General features: G+C 36.7%; 4 protein-coding genes and 1 long non-coding RNA gene across 6 annotated transcripts; 3 read left to right on the top strand and 2 right to left on the bottom strand.

Annotated features, from left to right (window-relative positions):
• The first annotated feature begins 5,970 nt into the window (after positions 1-5,970).
• Positions 5,971-7,884, top strand: LOC106096395 (chromatin assembly factor 1 p55 subunit). Its single transcript, XM_013264129.1, has 3 exons — positions 5,971-6,051; positions 6,208-6,382; positions 6,457-7,884. Exons 2-3 carry the CDS (start codon positions 6,361-6,363, stop codon positions 7,722-7,724), a joined length of 1,290 nt encoding a protein of 429 aa, XP_013119583.1. The 5' UTR covers positions 5,971-6,051; positions 6,208-6,360; the 3' UTR covers positions 7,725-7,884.
• Positions 7,885-7,997: 113 nt separating this feature from the next.
• LOC106096394 (protein arginine N-methyltransferase 1) lies at positions 7,998-9,863 on the bottom strand. The gene is made up of 5 exons (XM_013264128.2): positions 9,761-9,863; positions 9,345-9,707; positions 9,000-9,286; positions 8,750-8,937; positions 7,998-8,692 (listed from the first exon to the last, which is right to left on the bottom strand). Exons 1-5 carry the CDS (start codon positions 9,771-9,773, stop codon positions 7,999-8,001), a joined length of 1,545 nt encoding a protein of 514 aa, XP_013119582.2. The 5' UTR covers positions 9,774-9,863; the 3' UTR covers position 7,998.
• Positions 9,864-10,298: 435 nt separating this feature from the next.
• On the top strand, positions 10,299-13,572 carry LOC106096401 (small ribosomal subunit protein uS10m). The gene is made up of 3 exons (XM_013264141.2): positions 10,299-10,396; positions 10,464-10,705; positions 13,228-13,572. The coding sequence occupies exons 1-3, from the start codon at positions 10,388-10,390 to the stop codon at positions 13,481-13,483; spliced, it is 507 nt and encodes a 168-aa protein (XP_013119595.1). The 5' UTR covers positions 10,299-10,387; the 3' UTR covers positions 13,484-13,572.
• Positions 10,657-15,289, bottom strand: LOC131995232 (uncharacterized). Of its 2 annotated transcripts, none has more exons than XR_009397301.1 (5): positions 15,204-15,289; positions 15,011-15,149; positions 14,444-14,946; positions 13,915-14,367; positions 10,657-10,721 (listed from the first exon to the last, which is right to left on the bottom strand). It is a non-coding gene; the product is annotated as an uncharacterized LOC131995232 (long non-coding RNA). The 2 variants fall into 2 exon arrangements; XR_009397300.1 differs by having other exon boundaries at positions 15,024-15,149.
• Positions 13,727-15,281, top strand: LOC106096400 (uncharacterized). Its single transcript, XM_013264140.2, has 5 exons — positions 13,727-14,109; positions 14,180-14,374; positions 14,653-14,740; positions 14,801-14,959; positions 15,026-15,281. Exons 1-5 carry the CDS (start codon positions 13,895-13,897, stop codon positions 15,164-15,166), a joined length of 798 nt encoding a protein of 265 aa, XP_013119594.1. The 5' UTR covers positions 13,727-13,894; the 3' UTR covers positions 15,167-15,281.
• Positions 15,290-16,264: the final 975 nt, after the last annotated feature.

Genomic DNA, 16,264 nt, shown 5'->3' with positions numbered 1-16,264 from the left:
AGACACTTATGTTTTGTTTCGCATGCAATCCGGAACATACAACCGGCTGCCATGGGATTGCTGAACATTTTCAGCACTATGTGCTGCAAAATCAACAAGGTAGACGTTTAACCTAACGTAAATGTCCGCACGTAATAAAATCTCCATGCCGTTTGTGGAGATGATGGAATCGGGTGTGGAGTAGAGGTTAAAAACGTTGGAATTTCTGTTATGTTCGTCCGATTTTCAGCCCTTCCTTACTGGTTTACAATTAGCTTGGTAGCTGAATGTTCAAAACATTTATATTGAACTAGGGGTCGATTATGGATATCAACCCAACTTCAGTTGCGTTGTCAACGGGCAATTTTGTAATGATAATGTCAATTTCTTTATTAGATTGCAAGCTTTTTTTTACAATTAACTTATTAGCTGAATGTTCAAAACACTGATATTGACTGCACCTGACAAAAATTTCCAACGTTATACTAGTTTTTATATCAAGGATTTATCTTCTGGCAACGCAACTGCAATACATAATCGACACATTATTTATATTTCATGATTGTATATTCTTGCAACGCAACTATAGTTGATCTGGAATCCATAATCGACCCCTAAGTAGGCACTCGCTGAAACATATGTTGGGTTTGACAGCTTATAGCTGTTCTATTGGACCAAATCAATCAATGTAGAATCGATTCCTTAAATCAGTGAAATGTTTGTAATCGATTAAGGTACAATTTTGCCGATTTAAAATAAGTTGAAAATTGAGTTTTGTAATTTTTGTATAAATTATGATCGATTAAAACATTTGCGTTTTATGTTTCAAAATTTCTCTTCATTCACAATAGAGAAATTTCGAGCGATTTTACTTGTTCACGTATACAATAATTCGGTCCCTGGTTAGAGGGATGTATTGTCGATGTCCCCAAAAGCACGACATTGCTGCACGGCACGAGATAACTATGAACACCACTTAGCTGGGACCTTTAAACTCATCGTTATTAAGGGATGCTCACCTGAAAGCTACCGGGCGCGCCCTCAGGTTGTAGTTAGTGCAATGTTGCATATGGAGTAGCTGCAAATGCAGTCGCGGCCAATCAGTGGTATTGAGTGGAGGGTCCCAGTAACAGACCGGGCGGGTTCGGCACTTGCTTAAATACTAAGTGCCTATGATACTCGGTATGACAAGGCGATTATCATGTTCCCGCTACGATACGTCGTGTGGACCGAAACGGGCTTGATCATCTATAAGAGCAAGGCGGATTAACCAAGGTGGTCTCACGCGAACAGTTGTTAACAGCCGGCCAGGTTTGACGGTATTAAAATGTCAGATTTTTGTTTGCATTCTCTTTGTTGTCATCTTCTTTCTCGCATATTCTCTGCTCATGTACGCACACGTATGCGCACACGCACACAAATTTCTTTGTGTGTTTTGGCAAAACGTCGATCAGCTTGACGGCAAGATGGCGGATTGCACCATATGATTTGTGGTTGTTGTACAAATAAGACCACCTTTAATTGTTTCGCCATGCTATAAGACCTTGCTAACAACAAAAAAGCTACAACAACAAAAAACGACATGGCTGATCATATCGAAAACATTCTATAGGGCAAGAGCCACAAAGATCGTCACGGCACGGTTTGACTTGGGTACTGACGACAAAAGGAAATTCGGAATTCTTTTTCAGCTTCAGTAGCGGGATCATTATGCCCATTTCTCAGACGTCGGGAACTATAATGGGTCAATTATGGATTGCAACTCGACTACAGTTGCGTTGCCAGGAGACAAAACCACAAAGAAAAACTTAGTATGAAGTTGGAAATTTATTTTTTTTTTAAAGTTCAGCTACAAGACATTTATAAAAAAGTACGTAATTCAATACAAAAATGTAAATTTCTGTAAAAAATTTGGCCGTTGGCAACGAAAGTGAATTTGGGTTGCCATCCACAATCGACCCGTAAGATATCCCAAAGACAGGATGGGCACCTTAGTTAGCTACTCGACTCTCGGTACATGCTCAGGAAATCGGACCTGGGTGTTCGGCTGAGTAATAAAAAGCGAATTCCAGCTACTATCAGGCGGATTGGTAAAACTGTATTTTACGGGGCAGTTCGCAAAAAAAATCTAATATTTTGCATACCCCCTAATTTTGACCCCAGGAACCCGAATATAAAGACCGTTTTTGGGGCTACGGCCTGTGGATCCCCCTAGGGGCCAAACCCTCCTGGAAGGACCTATGGGGTCTTGAGCATTTTTACCCCTATTTGGAAATTTTACGAAATTGTTATTTTAAATATAACTCCATTTGCCTTCTAAAGTTGGAAAAATTAGATTAGATTATAATTTGTTTGGAGGCCACCGTAGCACAGAGGTCCGCCAATGACGCTGAACGCCTGGGTTCGATTTCCGGCAGCAACATCAGAAATTTTTTCAGCGGTGGTTATCCCCTCCTAATGCTGGCGACATTTGTGAAGTACTTTGCCATGTAAAAACTTCTCTCCAAAGAGCTGTCGCTCTGCGGCACCCCGTTCTGACTCGGTTATAAAAAGGAGGCCCCTCGAGCTTAAAACTGAAATCGGACTGCACTCATTGATATGTGAGAGGTTTGCCCCTGTTCCTTAGTGGAATATTCATGGGCAAATTTGCATTTAATTGGCCGATTAGATATTTGCCGTATTTTAATTTAGTACTATTTAGTGCAAACCACGATTAATCGTTTCTTATTATTTATTATCGATAACTTACCAATGCAAATTTACACTGATATCTTATCCAGAACACCCGAGTTGCACTGGATAGGACTAAAATAAAACACAGCAATTATGTGTTTTCTTGCAGGCGAACGGCTAACAAAAAAGCCAGTCACTCACTTCCAATTCGCAATTTAATTCGGCACAGCTAAACTTAAACCCGGTTCGTCAACTGGTTATATAAAGGTGTCATATCGAGCATCATTGGCACTCATTATTTAAGCAAGAGCCGGCCTCTCACAGAAGATTTCCACTCGATACCGTTGATAGCTGCAGCTACACCGTATGGAGCATTCCATACGGTAGCTTTCAGCTGACTAAATTTTTAATGGGTAAAATATGAATTGAAAATCAACTTTGGAATTAAAATCTAATAAAAATGCAGGGACTGAAAGGAATAATAACCATAGCCTTTGCCAGATACATATCAGCAGCTTTGATATTCAAAAATATTCAAAATAAGCATTAGTTTTATTTTTTTTTTGTTTGCTTGTTTGGCGTCCCGGTAGCGAGTTGGTAACGTGCTTGGATTACCAGTGCAGGGGTCGTAGGTTCGATTACCGCCAGAAGCCTTGGTCTGTCGCTACTGTGGTATCACAATGGACTTTGTCTAAGTGAGTCTGTAAAGGACAGCCACTCTTACCTTACCTAACATAGTGAGAAAATCATTACCATGATGTGTTTATTTCAAAGGCTCTTAATTTTTGCATCACAGTACACCACTACTGTGGCACAGGATATAATTTCAATTACATTTACCCTTGGTCTTAAATCATGATTTAAAAGATTTGTGTAATTGTTTCATCCACATTTACTCTATTATCCAATATACAGTATTTGATAACGTTAAACTAATTATAAAAGGAAAGTATAAAAAATAAAAATTAAAATACCCTACAATACCAATAATAGTTATTGTTGAAATAAAATCTCGTTTATCGTGCACCTATATACCAACAATGACGTACATACTTATGTGTAAATGTTTGTATTAATGATTATAAAATGATGCGACATTTTTTAGAAACAATTGTTTTTTTATTTTAATTTTGTTTCTTGGAAATCCTTCATTTTAATAAAAAAAAAATGTTTAGGTACAACATTTATCATTTCATTTAAACTATTGCTACATAATAATTTATATGAAAAATCAAAATCGTAAAAAAATCATTTATTTGCCTTTGGAGTATTCTAGAAAAATTATTTGATGAGAAAATGTAAAATGTAACTTTATTTGTAGATCTATATTTTACACTTACTAGACCTGTATTTGTGCAAAAATGCCTCCATTTCAAGCCTAAATTATAATTTGTTACTATTCGAAACAAAAAAACATTTTTTTTAATTTATAAAATGCGAAAGCGAATAAAGGGAAGAAAGAATAAATTTAGATCTTAGTTAAAAAGTCTAAGCAAATGTTTATTCATTTTCGAAGTAAAAAAGGTAAAAGCGACACCAAGGTAAGCGACAACAGCGCTTGCGCTCATAGAGTTTTTTCATTTTTATTTCTTTTTCATATGCACAGAAAAAAATATAAATCGATTTCAATCACGTAATTAATTGATCCAATTAATTTTTTAATAACCGTTTATGAAGAAGTAATTGATTTTTTTTTTCAATTCAAAAATTGCATATTCAATTGAAACAGTGATTGAAATTTTCAATTAATTTTTTAATTGATCCAATTAAAAAAAATGATTGAATTGATTGTCATGATATTGCATATGCTATGGAGTGATATGCAATATGGTGCTTAAATAATATGGTACTACATTGCTGATATTATAAAAGGCGGGAATTAATTGAAACGATGAATTTTTTAATTCAAAATTGTAAAAATTTCAATTACGACAGTGATTGAAAAAAATCATATTCAATTAAAACAAGTAAAAAGGCGGTAAGTTCGGCCGGGCCGATCTCTTGGTATCCACCACCTCGGGTATTTATGTAAACCACCTTTCGTTATAATCCGGTAAAAAATGCATTATTTATGCCTCCATAGCAGCTTTATCGAAGTATGGTTCGATTTGAACCAAATTCGACACGGATATTGAGTGGTCTATTAAGTACAAGTCATTGTTCAATTTTGTAGAACCAAATATTGCTCTTTTTGGTAACCATATCCAAATAAAGACCAATCTGAACCATATAAGACACGGATGTCGAAAAGCATAACATAAATCAGTGTATCAAATTTCAGCGAAATCGGATTACAAATGTGCCTTTTATGGGGCCAAGACTTCAAATCGAGAGATCGGTTTATAAGGCGACTATATCAAAATCTGAACCGATCTGGGCCAAAAAAAAGAGGGCTAACGAAGGGCCTCACACAACTCACTGTTCCAAATTCCTGCGAAATCGGACAATAAGTGTTCCTTTTATGGCTTCAAAACCATAAATCGAGAAGTCGGTCCGTATGGCAGCTATATTCTAATCTGGGCAGATCTGGGCCAAATTGCAGAATGTTGTCAAATAACGTAACGCAACTCACTGTCCCAAATTTTGCCGACATCGGACAATAAATGCGCCTTTTATGGGTCCTTATATCGAGAGATCGGTCTATATGGCAGCTATATCCAAATCTGGACCGATCTGAGCCAAATTGAAGGAGAATGTTGAAGGGCTTAACACAACTCACTGTCCCAAATTTCGGCGAAACGGACAATAAATGCGCCTTTTATGGACCCAAGACCTTAAATCGAGCGATCGGTCTATATGGCAGCTATATCCAAATCTAGACCGATCTTTGCTATATTGCAGAAAGATGTCGAGGGGATGTGAGCAGGCTCGTTCGGGTCCACGGAACAAGGTGGCTATTGATAATTTAAAGGCGCCAATAATTCGCCTTGTTATATCAAGCATCATCTGCACTAAGTATTTGTTCAAGAGCCAGTGCCGCCGACCTTATAATGAGACTCTCCGCTCGATACCGCTGATTGTCCGCGACTGAAGCATACCACTATCCGCAACCTGTGGACGCGCCTGGTAGCTTGCAGCTAAGCTCCTCGTGACAGCCATGAACACCACACAGATCGGACCTCAATATTCCAGCCTGTGTGGTGCTCACAGCTATCCCATGCCTGGCCTTTAGTCTCAAAAACAAAACAAAGCTCAACGCGCTAATTCTGGTTTGGTCTTTAAGGTCGACTTTTTTCACAAAAAGTCGACTTCGACTTTTTTTCACAAAAAATCGACTTCGATTTTTTTACACAAATAGTCGATTACTCGATTGGTCGACTTTTGCACACCTAGTTTAGTGGCAACTCTTATCATTTGTGGCGTTGTGGTCGCAATTTTCATTTTCGCACATTTTTTCCGGTAAAATTTTATCTAAATATTAGCATAGCATAGGTTTTTAACCAAAATTCATTTGTATTTTATTGTAATTAATCTTTTAAAGTTTTAGATTTATTGCACAAATTGCCTTGGGATTAAATATTAATGTACTTATTGGGTTTTGTCCTTTAATTTTAGCTGCATCACCAAACAACAATTCTCTACTTGGCGTGAGAGTACACAGGCATAATTCTATTGTTTTGGCGGGAGTTCATTGTTGCTTTTGCTTGTTATACTTGTTGTGTATTGTTAAACAGGAAATTAGAAATTTTGTTTTAAACCAATCGAACTATGGTGGATCGCAGCGATAATGGTAATTATTGTCGAAAAACTTCTTGTGGCAGTTTATTAGTTTATTAATCTTATGTTCCTTTTCCCTTAAACTAGCGGAGTCATTTGACGATGCCGTTGAAGAACGCGTCATTAATGAAGAGTATAAGATATGGAAAAAGAATACCCCATTCCTGTATGATTTGGTTATGACCCATGCCTTGGAGTGGCCTTCATTGACGGCCCAATGGCTACCCGATGTTACCAAACAGGAGGGAAAAGATTATTCAGTTCATCGTTTGATTTTGGGTACCCACACGTCAGATGAACAAAACCACTTGTTAATAGCCAGCGTACAGTTGCCCAGCGAAGATGCACAATTTGATGGCTCCCATTATGACAATGAAAAGGGAGAATTTGGTGGTTTTGGTTCGGTGTGCGGTAAAATTGAAATCGAAATAAAAATCAATCATGAGGGAGAAGTAAATAGAGCTCGTTATATGCCGCAGAATGCTTGTGTTATTGCAACTAAAACACCCTCAAGTGATGTATTGGTGTTTGATTACACCAAACACCCAAGTAAGCCAGAACCTTCGGGAGAATGTCAACCAGATTTGCGACTGAGAGGGCATCAGAAGGAAGGCTATGGCTTATCGTGGAATCCCAACCTAAATGGATATCTGTTGTCGGCCTCAGATGATCACACTATATGCTTGTGGGATATAAATGCCACGCCCAAGGAACATCGTGTCATTGATGCCAAAAACATATTTACGGGACACACGGCTGTGGTTGAGGACGTCGCTTGGCATTTGCTGCATGAATCCTTATTTGGTTCAGTGGCCGACGATCAAAAGCTCATGATTTGGGATACTCGTAATAATAACACATCAAAGCCCTCTCACACAGTTGATGCCCATACGGCGGAAGTGAATTGTCTTAGCTTCAATCCTTATTCTGAATTTATTTTGGCCACAGGATCTGCTGATAAGACTGTTGCTTTATGGGATCTACGAAATCTGAAATTAAAACTACATTCCTTCGAATCTCACAAGGACGAAATTTTCCAAGTCCAGTGGTCTCCCCATAATGAAACAATTCTGGCTTCATCGGGCACTGACCGTCGTCTGCACGTCTGGGATCTATCTAAGATAGGCGAAGAACAGAGCGCCGAAGATGCCGAGGATGGACCTCCAGAATTGCTTTTTATACATGGAGGACATACAGCCAAAATATCAGACTTTTCATGGAATCCCAATGAGCCTTGGATCATCTGTTCCGTATCCGAGGACAACATAATGCAAGTTTGGCAGATGGCTGAGAACGTTTACAATGATGAGGAACCAGAAATACCGGCCTCTGAGTTAGAAGGTGGCACCGTTTAAATACATGTATGCACACAAAGGTGGCAGGCAGTTTTGAAAATTGTCTTTGTAACAGTTATTGTAAGTTAGGAACTCAATTTGTAGTGAGAGTATTTTTTTGTATTGAAACACAGTCTATCTGCAGCAGCATATTAAGCAAATAAATTATTTTAAACTCGAATTTTCTTTGCTTTTTGTTAAAATTATAGGTCTTGTTAATCAAGCTAAATAAATGTACAAACAGAAACCACTTATGCCATTACCTAATCGCTTATTTTGAAAAAAAAAATCCAATTTAGTCTAAATAATATGTATATTTCTTGTTAAACACTTCTATGACAATATCTAATGACCTAGCACTCTTTGAACTGCGTTTGCATTGTATAATGCCTTTGACCACATCGCCCTCTTGAACATTTTGGGGCTTTTCCAAAAAGAAAACAACTTGTTTCCAATGTGTGGGCTTGTCGTTCGGTGAAGTTCCAAACATAACAGGAACGGGTAGGTCAAAATAATTGTCAAAATAGCCAACAAAGGAAGACAAATTACCAGTTTTGGAACATTTCAATTCAAAGTTATAATTGAAATTGGAATAATTTAAATTGACCGTCATTAAATTCAAATCAGCAATACAATTTGAGTCGGTCAAAATATATTTTGGGTCAACTATATCTATTAGGGGTTCATGCAAAACGTCTTTTTTCATTGTGGACATATCAAGACCGTAAACATCATTCCAAAATGTGACATGCTGATTAAATAATGAATCGTTGCCGTATCCTACTATGCTCATGGTGCATCGATTAGGCAAAAGTATGCCATTTTCTTTCAAGTGATTATCTCTTGCATGTATAACGCTGTCCAACATCCCTTCGAAGAGTAGGAAATAGCCCATCCATTCCGAAATGATAATATCAAATTTTTCTATGGGTAAATTGGTTTCCTCCAAACGACCCTTGACCAACGTTACATTTTCAATGTTGTTTTTCCTAAAGAAAAAAGTGTATATGTTATTGTAAATATAGGCCAGATTTTTTTTATCCTACTTTACTATGTCCATGGCATTATATATGATATCTGAGTTATCGATACCAACAACTTTCTCCGCTCCTGCCTGCGAGGCAAATATAGAAAGAACTGACGTGCCACAGCCAACATCAAGAACATGCTTTCCATTGACAAATTCTTTGTTTTTCAATAGAGCATCACGGTAACTGGTTGTCCTTACAGTATCCTATTAGGAATTTATAGATTTTGTTATTTTAATATAAAAAATTGAGTTACACATTTGCTTACAGAAAGCATTTCGTGATGTATGCCAAAGTGGGCATAACTATCAAAATAGCTGGAATCCGCTTTAACCGAAACAGAAGAGACACACCTCAAACCATTTTCTTTATTTGTATCATCCTTTTCTAAGAGGCGCTGAAAACCTTGCCGCATGACAGCCACATCTTGTGAAGCCTGCTCCAATTGCGTTTGCTGAAGTTTAACTTTTTGGAGCAAGGTTTGAACCAAGAGTTTTAAATCCGTTTCATTCAAAGGTTTGCCTGTATTCTCCTCAGCTTGTAGCTCGTCATAATCTGCAAAGATTAAATAAATTATAATTCATGCAAGTTGAATTTCCTATAATGTTTATACCATAACTTAGCCAGGGTTCATAGTCCTGGGGTTTAAGATATTTCTCATCTTTCCATAATTCTTCATTGGCGCTATTCAACATTTCTGGGGTAACATTTGCCTCCGCTCGTATATAATTGATTAGTTTTATAAAGGAATACTGATCCATGTGAAATTTCGCCTTCAGTTGGGCAAAATTAATGTTATGTTCCGTTTTAAGGTGCTCTAAGGCTAATTCAATACACTTAAAAACCTGTGTACAGAATAAACAAGTTGTTGGTTCCCCCTGATCCATTTGTTGCTCATCGGCCGAATCGTCATCCGTAAAATCGGAATCATTATTCATGCTGCCGCTTTCTGGGTCCATTTCTAAGGTGGGAATATCTAAAAGAAAGTAAAATATGATTCTAAAATTAATTGATAAAAATTATTCTTACCTTCGTTTTCCATTATCAAGCTGTAGGAATTCTTTTTTTGTAAATAAATATGAAACTTTTTAACGCACGTGTATGAGGAGAGAAAAATTAAAGAGATGTCGTAGATGCCAAATGAATCTGACCTATTAGACACCAAAATCTAAATATTAAGATTAAAGTGTTGCAAGAATAGGAGCTTTATTTTTTATTTGTGTTTTTGTTTGTCGCAACAAAATCCATCTTAATGCACTTTAAAAATTATTCTTATACACATGAAGCATGACAGTATTTTTCTAAGCACATCTTGTAATCTCTTTTTATTAATATTCTCTTGTCTACATCTAATTTGAATTTTGACAGCGCTGCCTAACACTGAGAAAAATTTAGGCTTTACATATAGATATTGATGTCAATTGATGTCTTTTTAATATAAAGACACATATACATATTTTAGTAAATAATTCAAGAAAGACTTTTCTTCTGATATTTTATTTGTTTACATTTTTTTAAGGAACCGTTAAAAATAATTTAATTGTTATGCTACCCTGTGACTTCATATTTGCCATTGCAACAGCTGACTTTTGTTATGGTGTCAGGCCTTTACTTGCATAACCAAATACTTGATTTTCAATCGGCATCAGGGAAAATATGAATTCTGTTTGTATTTCTTGTATAAAAACGTTTATATTTAAACAAATCTTAGTAATTTTTAATAAATTTACAGATTTTTAGAAATGTGTTATACGCTCGCAGTCCCTTAGCAGCCTTTCGCTGCCTGGCCACAGATGCCTCCGCGGCCATAACCAAACCAGAAACATCAACTAACCCGGTATTATCAGAAGAAAAGGATAAATTGTACAGCAAATTAGAAATTGAATTGAGGGGAATTGATCCTGCCGTTTTGAAAAGTTATTCATGGTTTGCTACAACTGCTGCTAATCATTTGGGTATTGAGGTGGGAAATTGGTGAGTGAAGATAAACCTGAGAAAAAACTTATAATTAAGTAAAAAGGAAATTGGTGAGTTAAGATAAAGCTGAGAAAAAACTAATTATTAAGTAAAAACAGAATGACTACAATATCCCTGTGCTAGTTAATCTATTTAATGATGAAACTATGTTCAGGCAATGTTTGGCCTGAGGCTCACTTTGTGCATTGTGATATCAAATGCAAATTTTGCCCATGAACATTCCACTAAGGAACAGGAGAAAACGCTCATATATCAGTGATATCACACTAGCCAAAGCCTATATATCTCAAATGTAGTTATGGTGTGAGATAAGTTTTAAGGTATAGCTGCCATTATCAAAAGACCTTTCGATTTAATTTTTTGAATTCAAGTGAGTTTTATTTTCATCCAACTGAAATATTATTAGCAATGAATAAAGCTATATTGTCTTTACTATATCGAAAAATAAAACATTAATTGAGATAGGTTGAAAGTTAAAATAGCGTTTTTAATAAGATTTTATTAAGCTTTCCCATGATCAAATCTATGAAAAGCGAGGTATCATTCTCATTGATAAACTATGTCCAGATCCTTAGACACCTTTCACCTCGAATTCACCTTCTTTCACCTTGAATTCGTCAACGTGCCGAAAAGAACGAATACGGAGGGGGTATATAATTAAGTAGTATAAGCCTGGGGCCGAATTACCGCATACGTGATCGAGTGCGATTTCGTATTGAATGAATCAACTCGGATTTATTGAAACATCAACTCGTATTTAATGGAAGTTATACCACTTGTATATAAATTTGTATGTCTAAGTTTTATATATAATGATCGATTTTCAATAATCTCGGTTCCTGATCGACTTTACCCGCTCTCGTATGGCGTAATTCGACCCCTGGTATATCAATGTGAACTTCTGACTGGTAGCCGCCCCCAAAACGTTCACAAAGAATGTATTGAGTACCTTTTTCAACCAATGTTCCTTTTCCAAGGCAATCTATGGTCGGAGGCCACCGTAACGCAGAGGTTAGCATTTCCGCCTTTGACGCTAAACGCCTGGGTTCGAATCCTAGCGAGAGCATCAGAAAAAATTTTCAGCGGTGGTTTTACCCTCTTAATGCCGGCAACATTTGTGAGGTACTATGCCATGTACAACTTCTCTGCAAAGAGCTGTCGCACTGAGGCACGCCGTTCGGACTCGGCTATAAAAATGTCTGACTGGTCTGACTGGGACATCGGATCCGCGTACAAAATTGAATAGCATTCCCGAGGATACGGTAGCGAAAGCAGTGAACAGCTATAATCGAGTTTAAAATGCGCAGGCACACTAACTTAGACCCACTAGATAAACTGCTTGATCAAAAATTTCTCTATTATTGCTTTGAACCACCTGAGGCCGAATTACCGCATACGTGAACGAGTAAATTGTTCGAAATCTCCCAATTATGAATCTATTTCTTTACTCAACGTGGATTTTTGAAATTTAACTGCGGGAATGTTTAATTCGCTCATAATTTATAAAAAATTTGATATTCAAATGTGTAAAAAATTTGTATAACATCCATACAAAAGCGCACTCGATCACGTATGCAGTGATTCGGCCCCTGCTCTAGATCATATTGCCCAGTATACACCACTTAGGCAAGATGTACAAGTAATTGTGCCTACGCACGGGTTTTTTCATTTGTAACCGTATGGAGGTAATCTACACGAAAACTCTGCTGTACAATTTTATCTTGCCGATTTAGGTCCAATACCACCTTGGATAGTCCATATAGTGAGCAATTTAGTGAGTTGTTTCTTGCAGCTACATTAGCGGCAATATCGGTGAGGTGGAGGTTTAAGCTGTCGCTCACGTCACCAACGCCAGTGACGGAAGCCATGTAACCACCTGTTTATTTGGTTAAACAGAGTAATTATGTTGCCACCTTGGAAAACTCTCTTTTTAATTTTTAATGGTACTTAGACTTCTTATGCCTAAATTCCACATACCACAAAACAAATAGTTAGGGATTCAACGATGCAGGACTGGCTGGAGCGTCTTGTTGACAGTGTCCTTTAATAGGTCCAAAGTTACGCCAACGGTTCAGTGACATGGTAGTGATGGCGTGAAAATCAATAGTCGTGCTATGCAATTTACGAAATGCTCAGCATATGGAAATTCTCCTGGGTTTCTTTTAATGGGTACTATCGCTCCTCAAAGTTCGAGCCTGCTTGTAGATCTACCCAAAAGCTATTGCTTAGACAGCATGTAGTTTTGTCTTCGCACTGGTAGGATCTTTGTCTCCTGATGGAGGTGGTCTACATGAGAACTGAGAAGACAGCCCGTCGCAGTTCGGAGGGCGGCATTCTGACAGATCTGTCATTCTAACCAATTCGCAAGCCAAACTTTAGAATAAAATATGTAAGTCGATTAGACTCAACTTTATCTAAGTTTGAAAGAAGTGAGAAAATAATTAGCTTCTGTCCATTCTCAAGTGAAAAATAACCAAAAATCGTTGCATTCCGTACTAACAAAATGTTCTTTCTTTCAGTTGGGCTCCACGTAAAGCACACAAGGAACGCATGACTCTTTTAAAATCTGTGCATATTTACAAAAAACATCGAGTTCAATATGAAATTCGTACATACTTCCGCCACATGAACTTCCACAAACTGACAGGATCAACTTTGGATACATTCTTGGAATATATTGAACGAAATCTGCCAGAAGGTGTGGCGCTCAATGCTACTAAAACCGAAATACAAGCAATGCCAGAACATTTGAAAGAAGCACCAAGTGAAAATTAAAGTATTCTTAATTCATTAAAATTTTTTATGTATGTCAATAAAAAAAATGTTGATTAATAAATGAAATCTTTAACATGATAGAATGTAAATCTAAATCTATACAAAATACTAGAAGTACGGGCATAAAAATGATTTGCATTTTCACACGGCATAAACGTTAATGTTGCTGTTATATATAAGAAAAAAAAAACAAAACGTTTGTCAATAACAACTACGATAACTTCATACTAATCTTTTAGCTGACCGATATAAAAATAACCATGCCTCGGGCCTTCCATTGATTACTACAATTCAACAAAAAGGCAATTCTATGCTTATAATAAATTTAGTAGTAGATTAGCCGCCTAAAGAGAATTATTAGGTAGGGCAAACCTTTTGCTAAGAAGTTAATAGCCGAGCAGCGGATAAACCATGAAATTTGGACTATTTACCATAGTGGCTGTAATAGCCATATTTACAAGCTCACTACCACAGGGCAATGCCCTGATGGAGGATGCTATTTTAGAATTCCTTGAGGAATTGCGTATGCGTATGTGCCATCCCATACCAAAGTTTGGACTACCAGCATTGGATCCCATAAAAATTGATCATGTTGAAACCAGTGTGGATAATCAATATCTGGTTGAGTGAGTTTTTTCAAAACAAATTTTTTTATAAAACAAATTTTTGTTATAAATTCTTTCAACTTTAATTTAGTTTTACTGGATCTTTGACAAATTTAGCTTTGACTGGCTTATCGGATTTTGATGTGACGTCTCTGAAGATTACAACAACACCTTTTAGAAGATCCAACATGGAAATTGTTATGCCCATGACCGTTCTTAAGTCCTTGTATACAGCCAAGGGCTCCATAGCACGTGTAGTTAACTTGAACGGAGATGGAACTGCAGAGTAAGTAAAAACAAAAACATATAAAAACTTTTTTTTTAAGGTAGACCAGTTAAAACTTTGTATGCCTACCTCCATGGATCTTTTACAATTCAAAAGACCCTCATTTTGAACATCAGAAGGATATTGTCAGGCTATCAATCTTTATGGCTGGACAGATTAGCCTATATGGCCAACAAATCTCTATAACAACCTTATAGGGTTAGATATGAATATTTTGATGCATTACAAATTGACTACAAAACATTTTGATTAACACATTCTTTGTATTCCCTTAACAGTGGCCGCTTGGGATCTGCCAGATTTGCCATTTCCTGGATATTTAGTATTTCTTTAAGCAGTGTTGGTATTCGTGGCTTAACAATTGAGGTTAGTTCTTTTCTATTAATAAAATACTTTGAATGTGTGTATCAGCTTTTCATATTTTAGCTAAGCATTGGAGAACTTTGGGTAAATATTGAAGATATCATTGAAGAACCTCGCATCAATGACTTCTTCCATGCTTTAATCAATGAATTGGGTATTGAATTATTGAATGATGTTTGGGTGGAAGCGCAAGAAAAGGGCATTGTTGGCTACGTTGAGAATGTAAGAATTAAAAATATATTTTCTTAGGGTTTACAATGTTACCAACATTACCTTATTTACTTACAGTTGGTGAATGGCATGCTTGGTGGTTATTCTCCCAGTGATATTTTGAAAATCATCGCCGGCATTGGAGGCGGTGGTGGTGAGGGAGGTGGTCCCTTCGAAGGCATTCCCCCAGATTGCAAAGAACCTAAGGATTTAGTATAGAATAAAAATAAACAAATGTGATATTTTATGTAAATACCCCTGCATTTTCTCCTTTTGTTCAAGGCCCATGGTGTAATCAACACAGAAAACAAGAAAATTTGCATTTGACGACTTATCAGTGTGATTTTTGAATATTGATAATGTGAAGCGTAAAACAAACCACTTAGGGGGGCTGACGATAAAGTTCTATTTATGTGTGGCTATTTGTAAATTCCAGTAGGTTGCTCTACTGATAACTTCAATCAATAATAAAAGATAACGAATTGTAGTGCACACATAATAAAATAAAACTGAATGTTCATACTATAATACTGTAAAATCTATAAGTAATAACACTTAACTGCAATAATGTCTAGTTCTAAAGACCATATTGGAGTATAATTAGATAAATATAAAAACAATTATTGTTGTGATGTTGTAAAGACAAGCACTTGCGAAATTTTTGCTTTAAAAAGTCTTTAAACTTCCGTCGATTCATTTAACTTAAAAGCAACAAGACAAATAGCAAAAAAAAGGTCGGAAGCAACCGACTGTGTAACATCCCCATTTCTATATTGATGCTAACTTGGAAAAAAAACTTGTAATTTTTGAAAAAATAAGCAAAATACCATTTTTTATTGTCCGAGTGTGAAAATGCTGTAAATTCGAATTAAAGAAATCCGAAAGCATTCCGGGATTAGAGGGCAAATATTCTGGTTTGTAATGGTGCTGCAATAGAAGCAATACTTAACTTTCCTGTTTGGAGGCCACCATAGCGCAGTGGTTAGCTTGTCCGCCTATGATACTGAACGCCTGGTTTAGAATCCTGGCTATACCATCAGAAAAAAAAATAAATTTCAGCGGTGGTTTTCCCCTCCCAATGCTGGCAACATTGGTGAGGTACTATGCCATGTAAAACTTCTCTCCAAAGAGGTGTCTCACTGCGGCACATCGTTCGGACTAGGCTATTAAAAGGAGGCCACTTATCATTGAGCTTAAACTTGAATCGGACTGCACTCATTGATATGTGAGAATTTAGGTGAATGTTCGTGGAAAAAATTTGTATTTTTTGCTCTTTAAAATCTTTTCGTGATTTTTCGAAGATCTTCCAGCTCGAGA

Source organism: Stomoxys calcitrans, chromosome 2 (assembly GCF_963082655.1).
Source record: "Stomoxys calcitrans chromosome 2, idStoCalc2.1, whole genome shotgun sequence".
NCBI classification, from domain to species: domain Eukaryota; kingdom Metazoa; phylum Arthropoda; class Insecta; order Diptera; family Muscidae; genus Stomoxys; species Stomoxys calcitrans.
Note: the sequence above shows the minus strand (reverse complement) of the source record. Positions and strands in the feature narration are given on the sequence as shown.

Bases quoted from the DNA above. Each gene is read 5' to 3' on its own strand.
- LOC106096395 (XM_013264129.1), top strand. From the start codon at position 6,361: ATGGTGGATCGCAGCGATAATG. The intron at 6,383-6,456 runs GTAATTATTGTC...CCCTTAAACTAG, and splicing joins GGTGGATCGCAGCGATAATG to CGGAGTCATTTGACGATGCC.
- LOC106096394 (XM_013264128.2), bottom strand. The intron at 8,938-8,999 runs GTAAGCAAATGT...AATTCCTAATAG, and splicing joins TACATCACGAAATGCTTTCT to GATACTGTAAGGACAACCAG. The intron at 8,693-8,749 runs GTAGGATAAAAA...TTTTTTCTTTAG, and splicing joins AATGCCATGGACATAGTAAA to GAAAAACAACATTGAAAATG.
- LOC106096401 (XM_013264141.2), top strand. The intron at 10,706-13,227 runs GTGAGTGAAGAT...TCTTTCTTTCAG, and splicing joins GGTATTGAGGTGGGAAATTG to TTGGGCTCCACGTAAAGCAC.
- LOC106096400 (XM_013264140.2), top strand. From the start codon at position 13,895: ATGAAATTTGGACTATTTACCATAGTGGCTGTAATAGCCATATTTACA. The intron at 14,110-14,179 runs GTGAGTTTTTTC...ACTTTAATTTAG, and splicing joins GATAATCAATATCTGGTTGA to TTTTACTGGATCTTTGACAA. The intron at 14,960-15,025 runs GTAAGAATTAAA...ATTTACTTACAG, and splicing joins TTGTTGGCTACGTTGAGAAT to TTGGTGAATGGCATGCTTGG.